Source organism: Gastrolobium bilobum, unplaced genomic scaffold (assembly GCF_033153095.1).
Source record: "Gastrolobium bilobum isolate Gb01-03AN ecotype WA unplaced genomic scaffold, APGP_CSIRO_Gbil_v1 utg881, whole genome shotgun sequence".
In the NCBI taxonomy this organism is placed as follows: domain Eukaryota; kingdom Viridiplantae; phylum Streptophyta; class Magnoliopsida; order Fabales; family Fabaceae; genus Gastrolobium; species Gastrolobium bilobum.
In genome coordinates this window covers 258093-277295 of record NW_026898866.1, presented here as the reverse complement: position 1 = coordinate 277295, position 19203 = coordinate 258093, and the positions used below count along the sequence as shown (strand labels likewise).

General features: G+C 34.2%; 1 protein-coding gene across 1 annotated transcript; it reads left to right on the top strand.

Annotated features, from left to right (window-relative positions):
- Window positions 1-14461: 14461 nt before the first annotated feature.
- Window positions 14462-15964, top strand: LOC133284859 (E3 ubiquitin-protein ligase RDUF2-like). The gene has a single exon (XM_061481971.1). The coding sequence runs from the start codon at window positions 14528-14530 to the stop codon at window positions 15569-15571; it is 1044 nt and encodes a 347-aa protein (XP_061337955.1). The 5' UTR covers window positions 14462-14527; the 3' UTR covers window positions 15572-15964.
- The last annotated feature ends 3239 nt before the right edge of the window (window positions 15965-19203 follow it).

The window sequence follows — 19203 nt, the reverse complement described above, 5'->3', positions numbered from 1 at the left end:
TTTTCTCCGTTGTTAAATCTTCATGTGATGAAAAATAATTATATATTATATACTCTGCCCAAAGGGGAGTCTATGATATTTAATTATTTTTGTTATTGCTCATGATTAATTTATTACATTATGTGTATAACTTTTAGTGATAAAGATTAACTTGTGTTAAATTCTATCAATTATGAATTTTATTTTATTTTTGGGTATATTTTGGTGCAAAATGTATTGAAAAATTATCTCTAATTTGATATTGTTGTATAATTTTGTACTCTCGACCTGTGTTGCATGCTGTAATATTTTTGTTTATTGGATTGTATACTTCCGCTTGAACTGTTTACATACAAAAAAATAATTGAGGAGTGCTTCTAGTTATTTCATGCAATTTCCTGCCCGGGTTATTGTGTGTTTTAATTGGAAGCTTAACTGTAATAAAATTATTGGAGGTGCATTGGTCTAGGTGATCTATCTGCCCAAAGGGGACAGATCTCTAAAGCCAGTGTATGCTCATTAATTGATTCATCTACATGAAAGTAAGTGGGAGTAAATATATTTTCTTAGTACTTTATGTAGATGACATTTTATTTGCTAGTAAGATGTTGATTTTTTTTTTTTGATAACAAGTAAGATGTTGATTTATTGAATAAAACAATAGACTTTTATCTGAAAGCTTTGAAAAGAAAGACCTTAGTTCTTTTGTATATAGAACACAAGTTCTTTAGAATCTTTTGATTCCCTTAATTAGTGGGAGTAATACTCAAAGCTTGCTTTTGAATATTTTAGATTCTTTTGATTCCTTTGGTTAGTGGGAGTCATATTCAGTTTGTTTCTTTTCTATGCAAATTGATAATTATTTTGTGATATTTGTTTGAATTTATGTAATTGATGATTATGATCATTATTATTATTTCTCCTATCGACTAAGAAATATATGTATGGAATAATATCTTTAAGCATGTTGTGAGCTTAAAGGTGATTGGATGTCACAAATTTTGAGATCTCATGTTGTAGTGTAACATACTGGCTTATTTAAGCAAAGCAATTTCATGTTGTTTAGAAATTGCGGTGATGCGATTTCATATTGTTGAGAAATCGTATCAAGAAGTGCAATTTCATGTTGTTTAGAAATTGTGGTAATGCAATTTCATGTTGTTGAGAAGTTGCATTACAAAGTGTAATTTCATGTTGCTTGGAAATTGCACTAATGTAATTTCATGTCGTTGAGAAATTACATTGAGGAACGATAAGAATTAGTGTGTCACATTGTTGATCACATTTTGGCACTAATTCTTACTACACTACTAGGCCTTGATTCATGAAGATATAATACTCATTGTATGTGAGTATGGAAGGTCATATGCTATGATATTTTCGGTATATTGATCGCCATATTCCTATGAGGAGATTATGTTGGATTGAATTGTGTTGAGATGCTGAAATTGGAATATTGTTTTTCAAAATTGTGGCCACGTAAAATTATTTTTGTTATTAACCCGATAGAGTCGTTTTCGAAATAAAATGATTTTCAAAATAATATTAAATTAATTAATATAGCCCAAGTGAGAGAATGTTAGAAATTTATTTTATGGGCAATATTAATTAATTAGTTTTGTATTTAAAATTAATCGGGTTAATGAATATTTCAATATTATTATTGTAACTAGCTCATTGTGATCACATTGAATTGGGCTTCTAGCATCTGTTGTTATTGGGCCTAGTTGGGCAGCAGTGTAGGCTTTAGTGTGACCCTGGTTTTCCATGATGGGTGGACCCAGTGGACACAGACTCTTTTCTAGGTTATTAGCTAGGTCCCCTCTCTAGCCTATAAATATTGGAGTTAAGCTCCATAAGCCATCATGCTCCCATCTGCTGAAGGCTGCCAATTTCTGAATAGGTAATAGAGAGGAAGACTCTAGCATCTTGTTCCCATATTTCCAACCGTTCTTCTCCGACTTTGTGATGGCCCAACAAGATACACATAATTACAACTCTGATTTATTAACATTTGATATTTTATAATCATTGCATGATTCATAATTTTAGATTTAACATTCGTTCCATTACTAATGTTCACTGGTAAATTAATTTAGTCACGTGGCTTCAATTCAACCAACAATAACATAAATATGACACATGGATCATTGATCATCATCGTCACACTCAGTGATGAAACGAGTCACTAATCGATTGTGGTCAATGAAAGTAGTGACAAACGATAGGGACCTTGCTGGAGGGACCTACGCGTGAACTTATCCCAATCTAGGTGTTGAATTTAATTTCAGCGTCACAATCAGACCTAAAATCTGATTAGTTTGGACAATGTCATTGGGTGCTTGACTTAAAATGAGAAAAATAAGAAATAGAAAATAAACTTATTATAAATAAATTACATTTTATTTTCACATTTGTATGTTTTTCTTCATGTAATTCAATCACGTGGATCTGGCTAAACATACGTGATACGTTGATCATGCACATGGCACTGTTAATCATTTGGGCCCAACCGAGTTAAAAAATAACATGAACCTATCCATTATGCGATTTGGGCCTTAAATGAACAAATAAAAAAACGGACAAAGTTGTACTGTGGAGCCTTCAAAGTTTATTCCTTGTTCATTTTTATTTTATAGTTTTTGGATGGAAGGTGGAAGTGATGAAAAATTTGAAAGGTGTACATTATTAAATACAGTTAGACATAAAAAAAAAATTGTTTGAATCATTCAATATAACAACGATTTCTCCATCATAAGAAAAGCTTTCTATTTAGTTATTAGTCGCTGTTTCTGCTTCTGGTATTGAAATGGTCATACAGAGTGAGTTTTGTTCGTTTATTTTTAATGCAAAACGACGAGATATGATGTAGCGAGGAGGAACACTAGCCAATTTTTCTTTGCAAATTTCATTTTCAATATTGTCCCTGGCGGAATGCTTATGCATATGCACCATTCTTGACCAAAATTTATGGCTTCTCTTCTGCAGTTGGGATATTATTCTCACATACTATTGTCAATATTTTTTAATTGTTTTATGATCAGCTGTTGTCCAAGCCATTGAAGTGAAGTCACCGTCTCATCTATCTGAAGCTTAATTCAATTTATTTATTTATTTTTGTTGAAATAACATTAAGTGTGAAAAAAGACGACTTAATGTATATTTGGGTGGAAGAATTTAAAATAAAAGAAAATGAGTGGTTAATATTCTTTGAATTTTTTATAGTATTTTAAAACTTACAAAAAGAGACCAAAGGATGATTACGGGATAATTTTCAATTTATTTATCTTATTTTAAAAATTTAATTTGACCAATTCAACGAGTAATTATTAGAAAATAATATAAATTATTAAAAAAGTCATCCTCCAATAGTTGAAGCCTTGGTGTTATGGATTCGATCTCCCAGCTTCCAATAACACAAACAAGCGGGCATGTACTTTTCACCTTTTAAGCTCAATGTACTTTCATGTGAGGGAACGTATTAGAAAATAATATAAATTATTAAAAAGACTCTCACCTAATATCTTAAATTTTTGGACTGAATTGATCCTTTATACAATATTTTCTTTAATAGAAAGTTATAATCAACACAAAATAAACAAAAAAATGTTTTGTTCATTATTCACACTTTTTTTTTTGGTAATCAATTCATTATTCACACTTTAAATCCAAGCCCTCTTGCAAGAGGAATATATTAGAGATGTTAATATAAAATAATTAATGTGATTACTAACTTAAAGTTTAAATTAGTTCTTTACCACAAGGCAACAATATATTATATTCTGCTGCTAGAGATTAAAGCAAAGTCAAGTCAATGATGTTTTGAAGCTAATGCAGCGTAAGAATTAAGAAGATATATTTCTTAAATAGATTTTGAATGATAGCCGCATGAAGAAAAAAGTGATCCAGCCTTGAAGGAGAATGAACGCAAAAAAATTAAAATATTATTATTTAAGTAAATAATTATGAATATATAATTATTTTTATATTATTTACGAATATATAATAAGATATCATATTCAGATTAGATATGATTGGTCATGCTTCTCTCAGACATGAATGCTACATAGATTATGCTTCATTTAAGCATGATCAGAATCACACTTTAATTAGACGTGACCGCTCATGCCCATCTTCTGCATGAGTTGGTTGACATATATTCCATTTACATTTTACTTTTAATCTTTTATTATATTCTCATTCTTGCAACTGCAATCATGATATTGATTTAAATGAGAAAAAAAAATAGTCAAACCAAAAGATGATTATGTTGATCAAACAGTTATATTTATTTTCATCTTTGTATGATTATGATTTTCCATATTCAATACTTTCACATTAAATATGAGGAATCAGAACCATACATAAATAGAAATAAATATAACTGTTTGATCAACGTAATCGATCTAACGATGAAATTGATTGGTAATAACTCTAATTGATTATTACAATATTCTACCCCTAATATTAAATAAAACAAAGATAATAAGATGTAAAAAAATAAATTTTGTAAATGTTTATTATGTTTTTATTAAGCGCAGGTGCATGAAATAATTTATTTTACCAAAGGAAAATTTTGTGAGAGCTGCGATAAACAGCTTTTTTTATATATAAAAAAATTGATTCACATAATTAATTAGTTATCAAACTGCTACTAGGTGGCTAATTATTTTTTTAAAGTGGCTAATAATAATACTAATAAAACTAGTGGAAAATTCCTGGTTAAAAACCGTAGGGTCTATTTTTCTTACATAAAATATTCATATATGTGCCTATAACATATCCATTTTTTCATAGATACATTTGACTTGTGTTTTCACACATTCTGTAACAACCAATATATGATATATAGATTGTTTGAATCTTTTTGTTAGGTTTGTTAGCTGTAGCTCGAGTTGTTAGCGGTAGTTTTAATTTGCTTTTAGATGCAGTTTAGATTTTCTAGCTAATCTAGCCTTTGGTTGTTAAGTATTACAGATTTTCTAGCTTTAGGTTTGTTACTTCTGATGTATTTAAGACTCACGTACATGATGAATAGAACAGTGAAAAATAGCAACTTGCTATACAATATTCTCCTGCTTCTATATTCCGCATAAGTTCTTAATATGGTATCAGAAGGAACGATCTCGGTCCTTTAAATCTGTTCTTCTTCTTCTTCGATTTTCTGTAATCATGACTAATACAGAAAACACTACTTCCGCCTCAAACACCATTCCCCTAACGTCTGGCCCTACCCCAACCATTAAAACGACTGATCCTCGTTCTCCTTTCTACCTATCTTCCGCTGACAGCCCTGGTGTTCTTCTCACCAACATCCTACTAAGGGGTGAATCTAATTATGATACATAGAGCAGGTCTATGAAAAATTCACTGGATGCCAAAAATAAACTCGGCTTCGTGATGGGGTCCATTGCAGCTCCAACCGAAGCTGCATCAGATGAAGCCCACGCTTGGCGTATGTGCAATTCCATGATCTCGGGATGGATTCACAATACGATTGATCCCTAACTTCGTCCTTTTATCAAATATTTTTCTACTGCCAAGCAACTATGGGATGATCTCAAAGATAGATATGTTGTTGCCAACATCCCTCACATTTACCAATTAAAAAGTCAGCTTCTTTCCATCAAACATCAAGGTTCTTCTATTAGTAACTATTATACCCGTCTTCGAGCCATATGGGATGAACTCGAGGAACATTACACATCTGACACCTGCACAAACGGTGAACATTGTCCAGTCACCAAACTCCTCAATACCATTGTGACCAATGATCAAATTTATCAGTTTCTCATGGGCCTTGATGAAGCCACTTTTGGTATCATCTGTTCTCAAATTCTAAACACTAATCCTATGCCCAATCTCAACTGTATCTACTCTATGGCAACTCAAGAGGAAACACACAAATCAATTATCCGGGCCTCACCTGACCGAGTTAATGTTGTAGGCTATGCTCTCTAAACTAAGCCAACGCCTTCTCAACCAGCAAGGGCAGCTCTTCCAAATCGTGTTTGCACCCATTGTGGCAAACCCAACCATGACATCTCCAAATGCTTATTTCTTCATGGCTTTCCTCCAAAATCTTCGAACAAGGATCGCTTTAGAAATCGCACTAATTCAGCAGTAGCTCATGTTGCATTACTGCCGGGAATTCTGCCAACCCCTTCAAGTGCACATGCTGCAACGTCTCCAACTCCTTTAACTCCAGATGTTGTGTAGAAACTCTTATCTCTTATTGACAAGCTTGATCCTCAAAACTTAACTGGTAATGCTTCTATATCTTCTTGGTTAATTGATAGCGGAGCTTCTCAACATATGACAGGTAACCAAACATTGCTTCATGCTCTCCATACCATCACTCCGTCACCAGTTGGATTACCAAACGGGTCAACTACTGTTGCAATTCAAGAAGGCACTATTTTTCTTTCTCCCGAAATAACATTAACAAACGTTCTTCTTGTTCCCAACCTTACTTGCAATTTACTTTATGTATCCCATTTATTAAAATCTTCTCAAGCTACCATCACCTTCAATAATTCCACTTGTTTCTTGCAGGACCACATTTAGAAGACGCTGATTGGATTGGGTAGCTTGGATAATGGTGTATATGTGTTTCACCCGCCTAAACGTCAAGCTTTCATAACTCATGTTGATCCTGATTTGTGGGACAAACGTCTGGGCCATCCATCCTATGATGTTCTTGCTTTTCTTCCTTGTAATTTCTCAAGCATTAGCAAAAATAAGGTTGCCATTCGTGATGTATGTTCACGAGCTAAAATGACTCGTTGCCCATTTCCTTTAAGCAGTGATAAATCAACTGGTCCATTGTGATATATGGGGTCCGTATAGCATGTCCACTGTCACAGGTGCTCATTATTTTGTTACATTGGTTGATGATTTTAGTAGAACTACTTGGGTTTATCTTATGGCTGAGAAATCTGAAACCAAAAATATTCTCACTCGTTTTTTCGCAATGGTAACAACACAATTTGGCAAGAAAGTACAAGTGTTTAGAACTGATAACGACACTGAATTCTTGTCTCATTCCATGCGAAATCTATACTCCACACTTGGTATTATTCATCAAACATCATGCATTGACACTCCTCAACAAAATGGACGCGTGGAACGAAAGCATCGAACAATTCTTAATGTGGCTCATGCGCTTCGATTCCAAGCAAATTTGCCTGTACAATTTTGGGGTGAATGCATTCTCACTGCTGCACATCTCCTTAATAGAACTCCGACCAAAATTCTTCAAGGACGTACACCTTATGAACTACTTCATGGACGTCCTCCATCCTATGAGCATCTGCGTACGTTTGGATGTTTATGCTATGCCTCTATTCGTCCTAAACCCACAGATAAATTTGCTGCAAGATCCTTACTGTGTGTTATGCTTGGTTATCCTTATGGAAAGAAAGGATGGAGATTAATGTGTCTTGCTACAAATCGCATTTTTGTATCCCGTGATGTTCACTTTCAGGAATCAATTTTTCCCTTTGATACAGATTCTCCAACAAATCCAACCAGTACTCATCCTGACATACAGCTCCCACCTGCCCTTATACCCACCGAAGCAAACACTGCCTTACCAAAAAATACAGAAGCTCCTTCCCTTACTACACCATCTCCTCCTACACCAATCCAACCAGATCTCTCCTCCAACGACAGGGGGATTTCTGACTCTCCTCAACCTTCAACCGCAGATTCCAGCCCACCCCACCAACTTACCGTAACCGACGATGACATACAACAAACACCTTCACCCGCAGATTCCAGCTCACCTCATCAACTTACCTTAGCCGACGGTGACATACAGCAACCTGCCAACCAGCGTCCTCCTCGAAGCTGTCGTCCTCCAAGGTATCTAGAAGATTATACATGCAATCATATTCAAACACATATACATCATTCCAAGTCAACTATTCCATCGGCTTCTTCTGGTGTAAGGTATCCTATTCAAAATTTTCTTTCTTATTCACCTTTTACTTCCAAACATATCAATTTCTTAGCAGCTTTGTCTACGGACGTTGAACCCTCCTCCTATAAACAAGCCATGACTTATCCACGATGGTGTAAAGCAATGCAAGATGAAATCCAGGCACTTCAAGATAATAATACATGGTCACTTACTTCTCTGCCTTCCGGAAAACACGCCATTCCTTGTAAATGGATTTACCGGATAAAATACAAATCAGATGGCACAGTTGAAAGGTTCAAAGCTCGCCTTATGGTTGCTGGCAATCATCAGGTGGATGGTGAAGATTTTACTGAAATTTTTGCACCTGTTACCAAGATGGTGAGTGTTCGTACCTTCCTTTCAGTCGCAGTTGCAAAGAATTGGGAAATACATCAACTAGACGTCAATAATGCTTTCCTGCATGGTGATCTCCATGATGAAGTCTACATGCGTCTTCCACAAGGTTTCCATGCTACTTCTCCGTATCAAGTCTGCCACCTACGTAAATCTCTCTATGGTTTACGCCAGTCCCCACGGAACTGGTTTGCCAAGCTGTCCAAGTCACTCATCAACTATGGTTTTGTTCAATCCAAGGCTGACTACACCCTCTTCACTTTTGCTTGCAATGATGTCTTCTTGGCAATTTTAATTTACGTTGATGATATTTTATTAGCAGGCACACATTCGACAGCTTGTACTCAACTTAAGTCCTATCTTAATTCATGTTTTCAAATCAAGGATCTTGGCCCGTTGAAATATTTTTTGGGGATTGAGTTTGCACGTAACTCTTCAGGATTATTCATGACTCAGCGCAAATATGCAACTGATATTCTGAATGAAGCAGGCTTACTTGCATGCAAACCGGTTGAGTTTCCAATTGAACCAAATCATAAACTAGCAACTGTTGAAGGCCCTGATTATGCTGACCCCCCACGGTATCGTCGTTTCATAGGCAAGCTCATCTACCTCACTGTCACTAGACCATAATTATGTTACGCAGTGCATGTTCTTTCACAATTTATGCAGCAAGCCAAAGTGGAGCATTATAATGCTGTTGTTCGCCTATTACATTACATCAAGGCTAATCCTGGTTAAGGACTTCTTCTCTGTTCTTCATCTGATCTCCAACTCCATGGTTACTGTGATTCCGATTGGGCCAGCTGCCCCATTACTAGAAGATCCATCACTGGGTATTTTATTCAACTTGGGTCATCTCCAATCTCCTGGAAAACTAAAAAACAGCCAACCGTCTCGCGCTCTTCAGCTGAAGCTGAATACAGAGCTATGGCTTCAGCAACTTCTGAGTTGGTTTGGTTAAAAGCTTTTCTCAATTCATTAGGAGTCTCTTTTTCTTCTCCCATGCAGCTGTTTTGTGATAGTCAAGCTGCTTTGCATATAGCAGCTAATCCTGTTTTCCACGAAAGGACTAAACACATAGAGCTGGATTGCCATTTTGTACGTGATCATGTCATTCAAAGGAACATTGCTACCTCTCACATCAGGTCCTCCGAACAACTAGCTGATATCTTCACAAAGGCCCTTGGCAAATGTCCGTTCAATTATCTGTTGTCCAAGTTGGGTATTTGCAGTCTCCATACTCCAACTTGAGGGGGAGTGTAACAACCAATATATGATATATAGATTGTTTGTATCTTTTTGTTAGGTTTGTTAGCTGTAGCTCAAGTTGTTAGCGGTAGTTTTAATTTGCTTTTAGATGCAGTTTAGATTTTCTAGCTAATCTAGCCTTTGGTTGTTAAGTATTGCAGATTTTCTAGCTAATCTAGCCTTTGGTTGTTAAGTATTGCAGATTTTCTAGCTTTAGGTTTGTTACTTCTGATGTATTTAAGACTCACGTACATGATGAATAGAACACTGAAAAATAGCAACTTGCTATCCAATATTCTTCTGCTTCTATATTCCGCATAAGTTCTTAATACATTCCCATAAATCATTTTTTGTTCGGAGAATTTCCTTCAAGTATTTGTATATGTCAAATCAAATACAAGTAATGAAAATTTAATGATGATTTATAAAAGGAAAAATACATATATAATAAACAAATAATTGAATAAAATGATTTCAATAAGTAATTATGTAACTTCTAAATTAAAATGATTTGAACAGATTTGTTTATTTGTTGGCTACGGGTTGGTGGTAAAGTCAATTACTAATGATAAGATCAAACTATTCAAAATAATAAAATTTGGGGTAAAGTGTGTGTTATTTTAAAAGATGTAAAGTTATGTCATTTTAAGAGAGAGAAAGAGATAGATAAAGGAAGAGAGAGTTGAAAAATAAAATAAAATAAGGATATGAGTCCCACCTCTTTGTGAAATTGAAATGATATAAGTTGTGTCATTTAAAAAGATAAACACTTTTTCTTAAAATTTGTAGAAGATAACTTTTGGATATTCTTATTTTATTTTAAAAACCACTTGACCACTTTAAATTGAAAGTGATTTTTTTAGCTTGCATTATAAAAATCAGGTACGATGTTTCAATCAATAATTTGTATGTCTAACTATTTTTCTCAGTTTTTATGGTACACTTCGAAAGTATCAATATATTATAGTTAATTGTTTTGGGTAAAATGAAGAAAAAAACATAAAAACAAAATTTTAGGCACGCTTGCCTAGCGTTTATATATATGAAAAATGGGTTTAAGACCCGTACATATATAAAAATGAATTGATCCCATTATAAAGAGAAGAGAAAGAAAAAATCAATTGAACTTATATATTTCTATATAAGTGTGATAGAAAAATATTATTTACGACACAAAATATAAATATTTTTTTCCATATAAAAATATTATGTCTACATTTTATTTCATGAGTTTAATTATATGATAAGAGGAAGGATATTTTAACAATCAATTACTGTTACTACCAATCAATTTCATAATTAGATAGATTATGTTGATCCAACGGTTATATTTATTTCTATATTTGTATGATTATGATTCCTCATATTTAATACTTTATATTTATTTTCACATTTGTATGGTTATAATTTTTCATATTTAATGTTTTCACAATAAATATGGGGAATCATAACCATACAAAGGTGAAGATAAATATAACCGTTGGATTAATATAATCAATCTAATGGTGAAATTGATTGTTAATAACACTAATTGATTGTTAAAATATCCTACCCCTATGATAATAAGTTTTAGGGTTCATTTTTTCTGCAGTTACTGCAGATAAGTTATCTGCAGTAAGCTCAATACGACGTCATTTTGGGGCAGAAATCATGGTGTTTTTATAATTTTAATTTATTTCAGGGTTATAATAGTCTTTATATTTATAATTTTTTAAGATTTCAATACCAAAACGACGTCGTTTTGGAAATAAAGGCAGATAACTTATCTGCAGTAACTGTAGAAATATTTTTTCCTAAGTTTTATCATACTAATAATTTTAGAAACTAATGCAAAATAACTTGGTTTGTATAAATAATCTAGCTAGTGCAAATAAATTAAGGGCAAATGATTTGTGTTTTAATGCCAGAAACAAAATAATTGAGAGAAAGCAAAAGAAAAGAGAGAGAAAACAATAAAAGAGAAAGAGGGGTGAGTTATGTCTTAGTGGCTGACAATTTTTTCTACCATTGAAGCAAAAATCATTTACCCATATAAGGGCTATTTTTTCTATAGCAGGCTGCACAGAGCTGTTATATGCAGTTGGGACAACAAAGTGGATCCATGACCTTTTTTAAAAAAAAAAAAAAAAAATCAGGATCCGCAAACGTATCCTAGTTTGCTATATATGCAGTGGCTTACAAAAATGATTTTGCCATATATATATATATATATATATATATATATATATATATGGGTTTGTCGGATATACAGTGACTGCACCTAAGTAGGGGTGTAAATAGGCTAGGCTAGGCTTTGACTTAAATAGGTCGGGCCCGTGAAAAAAAAAATATTGGGTCTGACCTGGCCTGTTAGTCTGTGTATGCCCCAAATTACAAGTATTACCTGACCTATATTTAAAAAATAAAAGCCTTGACTTAGGCCTATTTAAGCTTATTAAACATTCAACAATTAAAAGAATAACTAAAATAATATTACTTTATTATTCAAAATTATTTAAATAATTTTATTTAAAATAAATAATATGATATAGGATGACCTGTGGGCTTATAGGCCCGACCTGTACAAAAAAGTCTGTGGCCTGTTTTCTAAGTAGATTTTTTAAAAGCATAGATATGTTCTATTTTACTATTTGTAATGGGCTAGGCCTGACCTAATATAAGCAAGGTCGTAAGCCCCTATAGGCCGGCTTAGCCCATTTACACCCCTACACCTAAGCATTGGTATAGTCATATAAAACTAAGTCGTTTTATAGTGTGCAAGCATTAAATATAGGAAATCATAACCATACAAAAGTGAAAATAAATATAAAATATAAAATATGGAGAATCATATCCATAAAGAATGGAAATAATATAATATTTCTATTTTCTACAATTAATTTTGATCGCAAACTTTTTTTATCACACCCAAAATGATATCGTTTTTAGCTCACAATATGAAACGTTATATACAGTGACAGTATAAATAAAAATTTCTGTATACAGGGCACTTATATTGGTGTATGAATACTGAATCTTAATCATTAATTTTTGTACATCACACAATAATAATTTATTAAAATTAATAATTAATTACTAAGTATAGTTCAATAAATTACAACTATCGATTGTACGAAAATAAACGATTAAGATTGAATATAAAACTTATTATCCTTACGTTGATGTAAGTTTATATATATATATATATATATATATATATATATATATATATATATATATATATTACATTGAAGGATTATATTAGTCTTTATCATTATAATTTTTTAATTTTTTAATTTAAAACGACGATGTTTTGAGTTGATTAAAGAGAGAAAGACTTTTTCCATGTATTAATTAATGAATGTTAATGAGCGTATGGTTTTGGATTTATTATTGTTATCAGCTTATCTAGTCCCGTTCATAAAAATATACAGCGGACCCTGAAAGTCACGATAATATCGCTCAACATGGTCAAATGGGAAATCGAGATGGTGGCTGTTTAATTCCCCAGTCCATGGTTTTCAGTCCACCGATTAGCCGTGAATGGATATATAATATACAATAACCTATTGTTTTTTTTTTTTCATGGTGAATATAATAACCTTCTGAATTCTTATTCTCTTAATTTATTGACGCCAACATGCATTATTATAATCGTCCTTGTAGGCAATGATCTAGAATCAAGCTTACGTTGATTTGGTCAATGCGTTATTCAACACGTGTATGAAGATTAATAATAAGATTCTCGTGCTAGTTATGATCAATAATAAGAAGAAATTGAACTTCCGATATTACAATTTCCGTGAATGTTAAAATGCACAAAACATTAAGAAGAGGAGAAATTTTTTTTTCCGATTGTTACTTTAATTTACGATAATATCTAAAAATTAAAAATTTAAAAAACTTCAATTTGTCAGAAATCCCGAAGATTATCGCGAACCAAACGCCCCGTATTTTTCAAAGAAAGGGAAAAAAAAGTGCCAACATGGGTACGAGATTTGTCTGACTGTTGTATTCGAGAATGACAAAAGAAAATTTAATTGACTCTGATAAGAATAATTATTATCAATTTAGTTAAACCCATTAACAATAATCATAAACAAAAGTCAGACCAAAAATAAAAAGGAAGGCGCTTGAAAAATGTAGTCAGAACTTGACAGTGATGAGGGATCATGAAACGGTTGTGAATGAGGGAAGGTAGACCAGAACAGGTCCATGGTTCATGGTTCATGGTCCATAATCCAGGTCCGGTTGGGTTGTCTAGTTTAAGCCTTTAAGGCAATGAACAAAATCCTGTCAGTCGTCCCAGCTGTTTCAATTTGAAGAACCAAAATCAAATTCGGCGTCTCTTGTGTTTTGTCATTCATATTTGGCTTGGGTTGAGTCACGGTCTCAGAAGCTCTGACACCCATAATCAATTAATATTTAACTAACAAAAAAATATTTATCCTTTTAAATGACACAACTTATATCCTTTCACTCTCACAAAAAGGTGAGATTCACATCTTTATTTTTTTTTGTCAACTCTCTTTCCTCTTTTATCTATCTCTTTCGCAATTCACTCCTTGATTTCTCTTTCTTATCCCTTGTGCTTCAACTTCTCAAGGCTTAGGACTCAGAAATTCTCTTTCTCTATCTTAAAATGACATAACTTTACATTCTTTAAAATGACACACACTTTAACTCTTTAACTAATTAATAGTTAAAGTGATTAATTTAATTAATTAATTTATTTTCCGTATTGAATTCAATTCAATCAAAGTGATTAAATTAATGAAAAAAAGAAAAGAAATTGCCGTGTGTTTTCGGGCGAAGCAAGTGTTTAGGCCTTTGGGTTGGGGTATTGCTCTCACTGTAGCTGAAAACGCGTAGTGAACCTTTCCTCTCTTCCTAATTCATAGCCCTCCTTTAAATTGACGCTCTCTCTTCAACGTTCTCTTAGTAAATTCAATTTCTCTCTGAGTTAACTCGTTGCCAAGAAAGAAATAAAAAAAAATAAAAATGAACTCGGACATTCAACCTGCTGCGGCGTCGTATTGGTGTTATAGTTGTAATCGCTTCGTTCACCTCTTGGACCGCGACGACGTCGTTTGCCCTCACTGCCGAAGTGGCTTCGTCGAAGAGATCCACGCAGGCCAATCGCCGGCGGTTTCTCTCTTCGCCGATGGTTTTCACGCTTCTTCGAGGAGACAAGGGTTCCGCCGAAGACGCCGCAACGCGGGTAGCCGCTCGCCGTTTAATCCAGTAATTGTTCTCCGCGGTCACGGCGAGGACGGTGGCGTCGGTGATAACGATGGGAGTAGCTTTGAATTGTACTATGACGACGGTGAAGGCACGGGCCTCCGACCGGTGCCGCCTACCATGTCGGAGTTCTTGCTTGGATCAGGCTTCGACCGGTTGCTGGAGCAGTTTTCTCAGATCGAGATTAACGGATTTGGCCTGTCGGAGAATCCGCCGGCGTCGAAGGCGGCGATAGAGTCAATGCCGACGGTTGAGATCGCGGAGGCGGAGGTGGAGACGGAGACGCACTGTGCCGTGTGCAAAGAAGCGTTCGAGTTAGGTTCGAAGGCGCGTGAGATGCCCTGCAAGCACCTTTACCATTCGGATTGCATTCTCCCATGGCTCTCGATGCGGAACTCGTGTCCAGTGTGCCGGCACGAATTGCCGTCGGATCAGAACCCACCGGAAAACAGGATAACCGGTCAGATCGATGAAGAAGCGGTAGGGTTGACCATATGGAGATTACCGGGAGGTGGATTCGCCGTCGGGAGATTCTCCGGCGGTCGGAGAACCGGCGAGAGTCACTTGCCGGTTGTGTACACGGAGATGGACGGTGGTAGCAATTCAAATGGAGGTTCGACAAGAATCTCTCTGGCAGTTGGAAGCAACAGAGTGAGGGAGAGTCGTGGAATTGGAAGAATTTTTCGCAATTTCTTTTCCTTCTTTGGGAGAGTTGGATCCCTGAATAGAAGCCGTAGCTTTTCTACTTCGTTATTCAATAGAAGCTCACGGAGAAGAAGCAGAACTTGGATCTTGGAAGATTGATTATGGAGTTATTTTTGGAAGATTGATTCAGTTAAGATTCTTACTGTAAATAGCATAGAACTGGGTACTACTAGTTCGTTCGAAGGAGCAAATTTACTTTTTCCCTATGCATCAAATCAATGGACGCCAGGTTTTGCATTTTCTTCATAAATGATCTCTGAAGGCTGCTCATCACTGAAGGAGAAATATTGTTGTTGGTGGTGAACGTATACTTGGGAAAAAAGTCATACCTATTCATTTTCTCGCGTTGTTAATTACACTTCATTCGTTTAATGTTCATATTATCTTTTAATTAAGCATTCTTTTAAGCTTATGTGTCTAAAGTTCTCCAAATTGGTGACATTCTTTTTCAAGGGAGGAGGATGCAAATTGTATGAACAGCAACAGGGTTATAATTATTGATCATTTATCTTTCATTTCTATTCCAATCTTCCTTGTGGTTAAAATATTTTAAATTCAGCAGAACAGGCAGAATACCATATCTCTTTATGTCCATAAGCGGGGGGGGGGGGGGCTTTCATTCTATTCTTGGAACTAACTTTTGGTGATTATTGGGATTATGGTCATGTTGGATTGATGATGATGGCACCATACAAACCATGCGTTTCATGAATATATTCCTTCATCCACTTTTTCTACATGTCCTAGCTTAATCATGCACCTGGTTTCCAAAAGATAAAGGTTGTTTTCTCTCTTACCTTACCTTTACTCTGTTGGCTCAGATATGTGTATCGTTGTGCTGTATTCGCTGGCTATGATGTTAACTCCTTGGCAGTGCTGCGGATTCCATAGGGACGTTTCCAATGAGAGAAATTCTTTTATTCCCAAAAATCATGATTTTTAGTAATATATTGGGAAAGTTATTTTTTAAAAATATTATTTAAATATTATATTGACTCAAATTTTCTGATTTTATATTTGGTTGATTGTTAAATATTATTGAAAATACGAACTAATTTTACGAAATTAATCTCCATCTTATCTTTCTGACTTTTCAAACATGATAAAAAATAAATTTTACAAAAAAGCACGATATAGATGAAAAACGATACAAAAGAAAAGGAAGAATTGTTATTATTACATCAATACATAATTAGAGGTGTTTGGTAGATGGTTTCACATGAGATTGATGGGCAAGTCAAGGTGGGAATTGCATGATAAATCATGTTTGGTAGAAGAGTATGAAAAATTTGTCTAGGCAAGTGATTTATGAAATTAGTGGTGTGTGCAAATTGTGCTGAAAAACTTTGTTTCAAAATACCACCTTTGAGGTGGTTTTTGCATTTGGATGGGTAAGTGAACAAGTTGGTGTCTTCTTTGTTATTGAAATGCCCCCAACCATTTCAAAAGTGATGATCGTAGAGGTTTATATATAAGGGTTATTTTGTAATTTTGTCATATTTTCCCATCAAAATTTTATCTCAACCAAACATGGACTCAATATATTTAACTCAATTTTCTCAGTAAAATTTCGTTCAACCAAACAACTTTTTTTTTAACTTTCCTACCTAACTTACTTTCCAACCATTTCCCTATCAATTATATTTCAAAGTATTCAAAAAATTTCTCCTCAATCAAACGCCCTCTAAAGTTTAAATCTTTGAGTAGAATTCTTCACAACATATACAAATTTCTTTCACTTTCAAGTTCAACCAAACTTTGGCATAATCACTAGGCGTTTGGTTAACGGATTTGTGGAGAAAGATAGGGAAATGAAAGCAAGGCATCTAAACTAACTAAGTTTGGTTGGAGTATTTTTCACACTATCCCACCTAAATCACTTGTCTACATAACCAAGTTGCATAGGCATCCCAGTCCATTTAGCCGGCGAAAGTTGTCCGATGGCAGTGTAGTATTGTTAAAAAGCTGCCTAAATTGGTCATTGTGCATTCTAACAAAAGACCAACGTATCCTCACTGTGCATTCTAACATATGGTCGTTGGCCTTCTTTACAAAAGGGTACGATGCCCAGATTGTTCTTTTTTGGAAAGAAAGTTATTTTTGTAATTCGGTATTTTTTTCCCATCTATATTTTACCATCAGCCAGACGTAGATTTTACAAAAGTTACCTAATTTTCCCGGTAAAATATTTTCCAACCAAACAACTATTTTTACATTTTTTTTACTAAACTCATTTTTCAACTATTTTCCTACTAATCACATTTATCTATGATTCATAAAAATTTTTCCATGACCAAACGTCTCCTAGAGTCAGGGTTTTTTATGATGGGTAAGCATTCTTTTGCAGTGGACGGGAATGAAATCTCATGCATGCATCCTTCTTTAATTTCTTAAAGAAAGCATATTCAGAAGTTTTTGGATTAATGCATGGATCTGATTCCTAAATTGGAGATCAAATCAAATGCTTAAAAAAAAATAAAATTAGTACGTGAATAAATGTGATAAATTTTTTTGGTGATAAGTTTATCCTATCTTATTTTTAAAATTTTTTATTCATAATTTTTATACTAAATATAAATAAATAAAATTCTCAATATTAATTTTGTAGGAATCTAAAATTTACTCACTTCCTTGGTAATTTTACATTTGTCGCGGTAAACGCATCTCTACTGTTGATATTGGTAGAACTTTTCAAAAGGGAGTCGTTTAAACATTTTTCACTGATTGTCATCGGAGCATTGAATCTGACAACTGTCTCGCACTTCAAATTGAGTAGTCAATTCTCAACTTTGGCACGCCTGGTTCAGGCGTTCAGCCAACTAAAGTTGAAGCTTTCTCTACCACTATACCTTTGCCCCTTTTTTTGGGCAAACAGTAATTTGCCATCTTTGACCGACAAAGCAAATATTTTTTTTCTTTTCTTTTCCTTAAACTAAAAAATAGGATTGCTTCCCGAAGTTGCTTATATGGTGGTCTCTCTATATAATATATATATTAGGGAAGCGTTTAGAAAGGGGGATACGTCAAACTTTTGAGTCTTTGAACATTATTATTACGCCTGAATTTTAAAATATTGAAGAGCTGTCAGCCTGTCATCCTAAACAAGTTGACTTCTGAAACCAATTTATATGATGAGAATTAGAAGATCGCATATGGAACGTACCAAAATAAATTCCAATGTATTGGTAAAATATTAATCGTAGCCTGTTAAAATTGAAATTTTACGTAAAATTGGAATGAGATAAAAAAATTATAAAATGCAAAATTATAATTTAAAAAAATAATAAAAATGTAAAAGTATTTAAAATATTGATAAAATTATTTTAACGAAATAGAATGACAAATAGAGATTTTGAGTATTATGATTGGAGGCCTTGTTCTCTCCCCCATTTGACAAAGTCAACGCCAATGGGGTGGCAACAAGAATCCTGGAATGGCTGGTTGTGGCGGAATCTTACGTGGTAATAAACTAATAAATAACTACTCATTTTAGTCCCTGAAAATATTTACGAAGTCCTTTTCAGTCTCTAGAAATAAAAAAGAGACAAATTGGTCCCTGAAATAACAAAAAAGAGGCCACTTTCATCCTTCTGTTAACTCCCACCTAACGGTGCACAGTTGGCATGATAGTTTGCTGACGCGGCTTGGATGTGGGACACCGAGGAAGACGAGACGACGACGTTTTGGTCTCTGTCAAAACCACGAGGGCCATTTTGGTCCTGTCAAAATGC

Bases quoted from the DNA above. Each gene is read 5' to 3' on its own strand.
- LOC133284859 (XM_061481971.1), top strand. From the start codon at position 14,528: ATGAACTCGGACATTCAACCTGCTGCGGCGTCGTATTGGTGTTATAGT.